General features: G+C 44.1%; 2 protein-coding genes across 6 annotated transcripts in view; both read right to left on the bottom strand.

The window, feature by feature from the left end:
- Positions 1 to 496: 496 nt before the first annotated feature.
- On the bottom strand, positions 497 to 3,482 carry GP5 (glycoprotein V platelet). The gene is given in 3 exon segments (XM_084801727.1): positions 497 to 814; positions 817 to 2,495; positions 3,353 to 3,482. Coding segments are annotated over 3 exon segments (1,800 nt in total). The 5' UTR covers positions 3,447 to 3,482; the 3' UTR covers positions 497 to 787.
- Positions 3,483 to 5,425: 1,943 nt separating this feature from the next.
- ATP13A3 (ATPase 13A3) overlaps positions 5,426 to 10,638 on the bottom strand; it is a 95,188-nt gene continuing 89,975 nt past the window's right edge. For all 5 annotated transcript variants that reach the window (XM_084801720.1, XM_084801724.1, XM_084801723.1 and 2 more), the window contains one exon: positions 5,426 to 8,928. In XM_084801720.1, coding sequence (XP_084657846.1) covers positions 8,731 to 8,928 — 198 coding nt within the window. In that variant the 3' untranslated portion in view covers positions 5,426 to 8,730. The remainder of the gene's footprint in view (positions 8,929 to 10,638) is intronic.

Genomic DNA, 10,638 nt, shown 5'->3' with positions numbered 1-10,638 from the left:
ATGAGTTCCGGAACCCTTCAGGCAGGCTCTAGTTCCTGGGGAACCTCTATTTCAGAGCAAGCCCCCTCTGTGATGAGCTGAGCTATGGCACACAGACGCGCCCATTCCCACCTCCTGTGGCAGCATCCATTCTAGTCAGGTCAGGAGTCAGTGCGGGAGGCTTGCCCTAAAATTCGTCACTGGATCAGAAACCAGCGCCCTCCCAAACAGCCAGCAGAAGGGACTCAAAATGAGAACAGGGGGGAAAAAAACCAAAACAACAACAACAACAAAAAAAAACAGGACACGATTTCCCCTTTCAGGTAAAAACGGGATAAGAACACTGCAGGATTCTCCTGGGAAGCGCCATCACCTCTGGGATCTAGGGGTCGCTTTACGACGGTGTTCCCTCAGCAAAAGTTACCCAACCCTTGCTGGGTGCAGGAGAGGTCTTGCCCACCTGGCAGGAGTGTCCTCAAACTCGGAAACCAAGAAAGAGCTCCTCTCTCCACCCACTAGGCCCCCAGTGCTGCACGGTGGGATGGATGAGCCAAACACGAGCCAAAAATCTTCCCCTTCCACGCCAGAAGGTAACAACAGGAGAGGAGACGCAGGCCAGGCTAGCAGGCAGTAGCAATTTACACAAGGCACTTCTGAGGAGAGAAAAGGAGAAGAGACACTGAGAGGATGGACCGGGAGAGCAGGGGAGGGAAGAAAAGGCATGGGAAACGGAGGAGGAAGGGAGCAGCATCCTGACTGGATTCTCGTTGGGGGCCCCCCTGTCCACAATGCTCTGGTCACGTTTTAATCAGTTACACAATTTTCCCATCGCCCCCCAAACAAGAGCTTCTCTCTGATTAATGTTCGAAACAGCTGGCCGATCTTAAGCATCGCAAACACGATGACCCCGCCTATGCTGGCCTGAATAACTAAAAGCAGAATGTAAAGGCCCCAGTAGAGGCTGTGATCGGGACTTTCACCGTTGGCCACTAGCTGGACCCACGTCTGGGTCGGCAAACTGTCAGGCAACTGGGACGGGACCGGGGCTTCGAGAGCGTCCTCTGTTGGAGGGTTCAGAGGCAGGCCGCGAGGGTGCGGGCACCACGGGTCACCCTGTAGCAGCTCCCAGAACGACAGGCCCGCGCGTGGCGCCGGGCCACGGCACTGCGGGGGCTCGTCCCGGCCTAAGAGGTCCCGGTGATGCCGCAGCCACTGGAGGAAGGGCCATAGGCCACAGTCGCAGAGCCAGGGGTTGTGGCCCAGCAGGATCTGCGTCAGCTGGGGCAGAGCCGCGAACACATCTCCCGGCAGCGTCTCCAGCTGGTTGTGCTCTAGCTGCACGGTCTGGAGGCTGCTGAGGTTGCGGAAGAGCGCGCGGGGCAGGAGCCGCAGCCGGTTGTGGCTCAGCGACACCAGGCGCAGGCGGCCGAGGTCGCGCAGCGCGTCCTCGGGGAGCGCCGCCAGGCTGTTGGAATGCAGCGCGAGCACGCGCAGCTCCGTCAGGCCGTGGAACGCGCCGAAGGGGAGCGCGCTCAGGCGCGGGTTCTGCGTCACCCCCAGCGTCTGCAGGCGGCTCAGGTTGCGGAAGGCGGCGGCCGGCAGCGTGCGCAGCTGGGTGCCGTTCAGCCACAGCTCCCGCAGGCCAGCTATCTCCCCGAACAGCACCTCCGGGAGCTCTTCCAGAGGGTTCTCAAACAGGGTCAGCAGAGTCACACTGCTCACATGAAGGAAGAGCGCGGGCGGTAGAGACTCCAGGCGGTTTCTGGACAAAGTCAAGATGCTCAGGTTTCCGAGGCGGTCGAAGGCTCCCGGTGCGATGGAGCGGAGGCAATTCCGGTCCAGCCGCAGTTCAGTCAGGGCGCCCAGGTTGCTCAGCAGCCCCGAATCCACAGACACGAGCTGGTTTGAGTAGAGCAGCAGTTTCTCAAGCTTAACTTGCGCCCCAAGCAATCCCTTGGGCAGGTGGGTCAGGTTGTTTCGAGATAAATCCAACACCTGCAGCTTCCCCAGACTCGAGAAAAGGTTAGCAGGAAGAAAAGAGAGCTGATTCTGGTTCAAACAGAGCTCCTCCAGGTTAAGCAGTTTCTGAAACAGGTTTTGGTCAAGGTCCCTTAGTGCATTGTGGTCCAAGAACAACTGTTCCAAGAGCACCATCTTATCCAGGATCGCACCGGGAAGATGAGAGATTCTGTTGCGGGTCAACCTGAGGGTTTTAAGTTTTATCAGGTCATTGAAGGTACCTGGGTCGATGGCGGAAATGTGGCTATCTGAGAGCATCAAGCGTTGCAGGACCGTCATGCCTCTGAAGCTGTGGTTCCGCAGTACACCCTGATCCATTTGGAAGAGCAGGATGTGTGTGAGGTTCCTGGGGAGACCCAGCGCGGCGATGTGAGCCACGCTGCCTCCGGAGCACTGAACGGCATCGCGGACCACACACTTACAAGTTCTGGGGCAGGGAAAAGACTGCACCCGCAAGAGTGCAAGCACGGTGCACAGCAGGGCGCTCCTTAGCATGTCTGAAAGGCAAAGACACAAGGCTCAGAGCAGATTTTAGGGCCCTGCCCCTGTTGCAACCACTGTTCTTTGGCCAGCACTCTCACTGCCTTAGAATGTTGCCCCGATATACCAAGTCTCCATTTTTTAAAGGGTCGATTAAAAAAAAAACACTTTATTTTTAGTTTATGTGGGACTGGAGTGTCTCCATCAGGCTTGTGGAATACAGTCTTAACCACTGAACCATCGTCCCAGTTGTCAGTTTAGAGCATTACAATGTGGGCACTTTCAAGCTACAGAATGGACAATGCCTTAAAATCTTAGAGAATGAATGAAAACTGTCACCCTTCAGCCAACACAAAGCAGCGCCCACGGGGACTGGCTGCGCCACTGACTTTAACATCTTAGTCAGGGAAGCTCTACCCACAACAGCCAGCAAGGGAGCCACGAGGTCCACTTTCACTCCATTCATTTCCCCATAACCAGATTTTCGAAGTATCAACACCTCACATTAGAGCCCCCTGTAACCATCAAGCTCTGTGGGGCAGGGATAATGCCCTTCTTCGCTTTATGCCATGCTTCTCTGCAGTTTGCACTGGTACAGTTAACACTAGGCTGAGTGCTCCAATGCACGTTAAGGGTCAAATAAACAGAACTTGAAGGTAGTCTTTCTGATCACACATTTAAATAATGAGCTACTGTTTGTTTATAAGCCAAGCTCCCTAATACAACTTCTCTGGGCATTGAATTCTCTGGGAAACAGACTAATACTAGTTTACCCAAACAATGTTGTCTTATTTCTTGTGCCAGGTCGTCCCTTTGCTCCCATACAGACTGACCCTCTAATTGCAGACACTAATTTAAGAATATTAGGCCTTACCTGAAGCAGCGATGCACCCTGGACTGACTGAAAAAGGCTTACAGCTCAGCTTGTGACTCAGCACTTGACAGAGGAAGAGGGAGTACTCCTGCATCCTGAGGATAAAGACCTTACCAGAAAAAAAGCCAAGGGGAGGAAAAAAAAGAGTATCTCAAGAGGGCGTGTTCAAGGTCTTAATGACACGAGCTTTCAAATTGTGAGAGGCTGTATATAAGGGTCCTATTGTCACAGCTGATAGGCCAACGTTTTTCCATAAATGGCCTGCTAAGACTCTCTTTGCAGCAGCCACACCGTAGGCCACATTTTATTTTTGCACGCTACATTGCACCGATTCTCATCCCCTTAAAAAAAAAATCACATTTACTTGTTGTGTGTATGTGGGCACACACATGTCACACCCCCACTTGTGGGTGTCAGAAAACTTAGGCACTCACTCAGTTCTCACTTTGCACCATGTGGGTCCCAAGGACTGCACTCGTGCCATCCATCTTGGAGGTAAGCATCTTTACCTGCTGAGCCATCTCCTTTGCCCAACATTTAAAATTTTTAAATGAAGTTATCGAATTCCCAAATGACCCCTTCCGCTTTTAACGGTTAGTCTAACCATTGTCAAACATGTTCAGTAATGGCACTACTTAAGGGTTCATGTTCAGTTTAGCTTCACGTCAAATTGCCTACAATGGCACCGACACCGTGCCACACACCAAGTGAGAGCTCCCGAGCTTCTCATCTCTGGCTTGTTTTGTGTTCTTCCGATCTTTGTCACTCAGTTTCCATGGATGCCTATCCCTCACCTGGCACAGCTTAGGCCCCTCTTGAAGAGAGCGAAACAACCTATCACTCCATCAACCTACTGTCTCAATATGCTTTTTAATTTTGCATTTCTGTTTAATGACGTACTTGATGTCTTGCAATGAAGGCCCGCCTAGTCTTCAGCTTTTGAGAAACTTGGGTTCCCTTCTTTACATGTCTCTTTTTCTCTGCTCTAGACGGTTTTGCTATGTAGCCCAGGCTAGCTTCCAATTTATTATCTTCTGGCCTTAAGTGTCCTAAATTTTGGGAATCACAAAGAATGCACCACCATGGCCAGCTGTGCTCATTTTCCTATATGCAACTATAATGTAGACATTATTTATACATCCTATTAGTGCATCAAATCATAGGTGTTTTCAAGTAAACCCCTCCAAGGCTACACACTCCCCTCCAGTTCCTTTAAATGCTCTAATGCATCTTTCCCCTGGCATTCAGATCTCCATGGATACACAGATTCCTCTGTATGTTCCTAAGAGGCAGGTATTTTAACTGTGCTTCCATTACTAACTTGCATTTCTGACACCAAGTGGAAGATGATTCTTCAACCACTTTAAGAACATTCAGGGTTTGGGGAGGTAGCTCAGTGAGCAAAAATGCTTGCCTTGTGCGCATGAAGACTCATTTAAATACCTAGAACTCACAAGTGAAGCTAGGCATGGCAAACAAAGGGAGCTTGCTGGCCAGACACATACTGCCATCAAGCTCTTTCTGAAGATACCTTTTCTTCTGTGCTGGACTGAGCCCAGGGCTTTGTAGATACTGGGCAAGCCCTCCTCCACCTGTCAGAGCTACAACTCTAGCCTCAGACTCCAATCTCTGATACAGCCAAGTGTAATCAAGCCCAGCAAGTACTGTCATTAACTGGGACCATCTAGTCACAGTTCTGAGCCACAGGTCTAAAACAATGCCATTCAAGGTCTGACGGGCTCTAGTTCTCAGTCTGCACAGCGAGCCCTTCCCCCAACCAGCCCATCAAACTACATAGTCATGCTGCCTTCCTCTCAACCATCCACCCAGGGAATGAAGAAATTTATCCCACCTATATCTTTCTCCCAAGGGCTCCTTTGGTGCTCATGGCATCACTACATTGATACTGTTGACTGATCCTCCCAGGGAGACAAAAAAGTAGAGGGGGGGGGGGGGGGGGAGAAAGCCAAGTGAGGAAAGAAGGGATCTACAGAGAAATTGGAGAGAGCTGTATTTACATAAAAAAAAATCAAGCAAGTATGTCGAGACTCAAGAAAAATTATAGAAATAGCATTTAATTCAATAAAATTTTTATTTTTAATAGCTTCAATCAAAAAAGATTTCATAAGGTTATTTACAATGTTGAATGTACAATTATGAATATCTACCTTTTTGACAACAGGGTACCATTCTTGAGCAGCAATACAATTTTAAAAATATAAAGATGTATTATTTCTGATATATAAAGTTACTTAAAAAAATCTACCTTCTTAGGGAATTCACAAATCATAACAGGAAGTAACTTTTATTAATTTCATGTGCACATAATTACCAAATTTTAATACATTAAAAATAATGTGTAAATGCCATGACTGTACAAAAGTTAATACCCTACCTATCTTGTTAAAAGTTCCCAGTAGCCTCCCACCATAAATATACAAAACCCCTTTCTTAATACAACAAAACTGCATGCATGAGATATTAGATGCTCTCTAAAGCTTGAAGTTGCTCTTTGCTGGCTATGAGCTTTTGCTGCTTTTGGAACAGGTAATATATGAATGATATATTATTTACCATGCCTTTGAAACTGTTCAGTACTTTCATCAACATGGGAAACAAAATAAATAGTGTAAAAACAATAATAGGTTTGCTTAAATGGAAGTGCAATTTGGAAAGCTTTCAAATTTCAGGCTTATAAAACGTATAAAAGTATTGGTTTATTGTTGGTTTCGCCACCCCCACCCAAGCACTATTTGCAGAATTGCTTTAACAGCAGTTGGTGCTAGAAGATAGAAAACATAGTTACCACTATGTATTTATATTTAAGTGAGGAAAACAAACAACTTTAAACAACCCTGAGGGAAACCCACATTAAAAAATCTTGTTATTTATTTAAAAAGTTAAAAAGTTACATATCATTATTTAACAATTACTTTCCCGGACATTTCTGTCCTTCTAAGTATGTGCATAAATAAAATTTAAATCAGCAATATTATCAATCTTAATACATCAAAATAATATATGTACAGATTTTAAAATTTAGGTCTGTATATACTCAAATAATTTAATGTAAGATTCAGAACCAAAATTACTACGTAATGATGACCTACAGAAGACTCAAGTCTACCTATGGCACTAAGCAGGACCCACATCTGGATTTACATACATTCTTCAAACAACATTCTCAACTGGAATAACCTACCCTGTCTATGTTCAAATCTAACTTCCTACAAATGCTTTCTCTCACCTACACAAAACCTTGTTCCTTTGCAAACAATATGGACAGATGAGATATAAACCCTTATCAACTCTAAATGTCAAAACTATGTGCCCCAAATAGCCTTTATGATCATGCTTTCAAAGATGTTAAATACAACTGATATTGGGTTTTTAAGCTGTAGTTAGCAATTAATTATATGCTTCAGCCAAACCAAAGAGTAAGACCTAAAGATTCAGAAAAATCATTGAAGAATGACATAAGCATTATTTGAAATGAACATGGGAAATATAAAACAATAAAGATTAAGTAACTATAGAAAACAGTGCTAATTCACAGCTCAAGAGGTCAAAGATGCATAGCTTCATAGAATCATTCATGGGACAATAGTTTTTATTATCTAACATCTAGTAATATCATACATTTTGTTGGAAATTTTTAGTTATGTATTCTTTAAGAATCACTAGTGGCAATAACAGTAACTGTGATCCTGAGAATAATTTACTTTTTCTACAATTATCAAACATCATTTAGGCCTTTGAAACATAAAAATAAGGAGGGGGGTTGGAAGGTTCCACAAATCTGGGTAACATTTGGTAAACTGGTTAAGTATGTACTAGGAAAGTAATGACCAACTAATAGTCGAAAGCATATACATGTGGTTAGTGTAGAAAGAACATAGAGTAATGTCATATTGTTTTGCTAATTTAGGGCCTATTTTATAGTAATGCCAGTTTCTTAAGCTTATCCTAAGAGGCCGTTGCCAAACTGCCAGGTCCTACCTACCTAGGAGGGCATTGTGAAGGTTCCTTGAGAACTGACCATTAGTCAGATAAAACACAAATGTGAAAAATTCTTTCTGTATCTTTTGGCTCAATAAATGTGTATCTTTATTTTTCTCAAGCTCCCTTGTCACGAACAAGTATGTGATGACCTCTGGTGCCACCTAATGGCACAAAAGGCTCTGTCGGTTCACACAGCTTTGTAAAATCACCCAAATTCATCAATAGTCATTATTCTTTTAGCCTCATATACCAAGGATAAGGTCTAACTCAAAACAAAAATACTATACTATCTCATTCATTTAGGTTAAAAAGAGATAAACGAAAAAACATTTTATTTTATTTTTTGAGACAGGGTTTCTCTGTGTAGCCTTGGCTGTCCTGGACTCACTCTGTAGACCAGGCTGGCCTCGAACTCACAGCGATCCACCTGCTTCTGCCTCCCGAGTGCTGGGATTAAAGGCGTGCGCCACCACGCCTGGCCAAGAAACCATTTTAAATGATAGAAATCCTGAAAGAAAAACCAACAACAGGTTTGAAGAGATGAGAATGAGATCTGCCAAGACAACCAGCCAAGCTCAGTCTCTTTACACGGGTGTACTCTGAGACAGGGCTTTACTGCCTATTCTAGGTTTGGACTAAGAACAATCTTCCTGTCTCAGCCTCCTGTGCAGGAATATGGGCCTGTACCACCATGCCTGGCTCAGAAACAGACCTTTCTATTCAAAGAGTTCTTCGCTTAACTAAACGGCTGACTTCAGACACAGCGAAGGACCCACAGAACGCTATGAAGGACATCTCAAGACAGCAGTGGAGCACCTTGCTGGCTAGAAAGTGACACCCAGGCAGGCTACACAGAGAACATAAAAGCAGAAATGGAAATTACCTGAGTTGCTCTATCAACAATAACACAGAATCACATACAAAGAAACTGGTGTGTGTTTAACATATAATTCTTTGGGAGAAACACTGGATCAAAATAGGTTCCAACCTATTTTCACTGAAGGCTAAACACAACTGTATTAGTTTTAACCATCAAAAATTTAGGGCCTATATATAAAGAGAACTTTCTAATAAGGAAGTTTGTGAAAATTAAATTTAAAGAAGCAAACTATTGAGTGTCAAAAGTTAAAATCTAGAAAACCTAAACATAGTTCTCTCATACCCAACATAAAGTGTATGTCATACTTAGTTTACTGCATGAAGATGTAGCCGGATTTATAGTTAATATCTAACTGTGAGGCAAATGGTGCTTTATTGTTTTGTTTTGAATCAACTACTGTATGAGGAGAGGGATATGAACTGAAACAGTGCATCCTGACACACGGCGTCATCCTCCTGAACGCTGTCCCTAGCACAGCAGAGACCGCCTGCCGTCGCTATGTTATGGTGCTGATGTGGCAGGGTCCATTCTCCTTTACTACAGTTTTGGCTTCCGTCGTTGTCTGAGGCTTAGGCGGCCATTCTGGATCAAACAAGAGCTCCTGTGCCAGGTACATGTACTTTGCTTTTGGTGTCTTCTTTCTACAACTTAGGGCCCAGGACAAGCAGCATTTTCCCCATCGATCCACTGACTCCTAGGAAAGGAAAAACACCACAAGTAAGGGCTTGCATTGTGCACAGAATAATATGAAATAAGTTCTGAATATAACAAGCAACTAGGAAAAACTTCATGCAAACAAACCAACAACAACAAAAAAACCAAACCAACAAAAAACCAAAAACCAACCAACCAAAAAAATCCCAAAACAAAAAGCCAGCTTTCAATTTAGCAACAGACTGTTTTTTAAAAAGAGAATTTTTCCCCAGATCCTTTAGTTTTGTGCGCAAATCTTCTTCTGTACTGATAAACTTTTAAAGTAGCTTTCTCTAACAGAAAATACCTACTGTATTACAGGTAACTTTAAACTACAAGATATTTTTACTATCTAATTTGGAAATCTTATCCTATCCCCAATTATTTTCCTGATGCCCACCAATCACTTTTAGGAGAAGGCAGTGAAAAGATCATTGCTACTGCTAATACCGCTTTCAAAACACAAAGCATGAGGTGAGAACCAGGATCTCACTGTCTCATTTTTTTTTTTTTTTTAAACCACAGCTTTGGCTTGACATGGTGGCACACACCTGCACTCCTAGTCTGGGTACCATGTTGGTTAGTTTTCTGTCAAGATGGCTCAGGTCAGAGACATGTAGGAAGAACAAACCTCAGCTGAGAAAACGCCTCCATTGGACTGGCCTGTAGGCAAGTCTGTGGGGCATATTCTTGACTAATGATTCATGTGGGAGGCACCAGACCACTGCAGAGGATGCTATCATTCTCAGGAAGCAGTCCTGGGTTGTCTAACGAAGCAAGCTGAGCAAGCTATGGGGAACAAGGCAGTAAGCAATGCTCCTCCATGGTCTCTGCCTCAGCTCCTGCCTTGGCTTCCCCTGATGATGGACAGTATGTAGCCTATGACCTAAATAAGCCCTTTTCTCCCCAAGTTACTTCTGGTCATTGTGTTTACTACAGCAATAAAACCTAACTAACACAGTTACAAAGTAAAATTCTGTTTCAAAACAAAACAAGTTAGCACTACACACTCCCTATTATAAAACTGCTTTTATCTAGTAAGTTCCCCTTAGTATTCCATAATGGGAAGGAGATACAGTGAAAGCTATACAAGCAAGTAATGGGCTACAAAGATGGCTCAGTGATTAAGAGCATCTAGTTCTCTTTCACAGAACAGCTCAAGACCCCCTGTAACTCTCCTTCCAGGAAATCTAATGCTTCCTTTCTAGCCTCTGCAGGCACTGCACATACAGGGTGCAGACATGCATACAGACAAAACACCAATACATAAAATAAAGTAAACCCAAACAGTTGTCACCAATCATGATGTTACTGATGAATATGACTTTAGATAAACTGGAGAATGGGAAAGCAAAGTTCTTGGAGAAAAAAAATAAACAGAAATAGTTTGGAATGACATTTGAAATAATCAAATGACTATATTTCACCTATGAAAACAGTAAAATTTAAATCCTAGATTGTTTTTGCCAATCAACAACACCCCAGCCCATACTAGGCTCCAACTTCAACAGAAACAACCAGATACAATGGAAGTAAAACAGATGCACATTCTAATATGAACATACAAAGTACCTACAGCCAAGGAGGACAAATGTGTTAGAATGTATACTTTAAACACCATTCTTAACTGGCCAACAGGAGCCAGACATGTGTAGCACCTGCAACCCAGCACTGGGTAGGTCAGGGCAGGAAATTTTGGGGTTCATCACCA

Source organism: Acomys minous (genome assembly GCF_964271855.1).
Source record: "Acomys minous genome assembly, chromosome: 11".
NCBI lineage: Eukaryota > Metazoa > Chordata > Mammalia > Rodentia > Muridae > Acomys > Acomys minous.
Note: the sequence above shows the minus strand (reverse complement) of the source record. Positions and strands in the feature narration are given on the sequence as shown.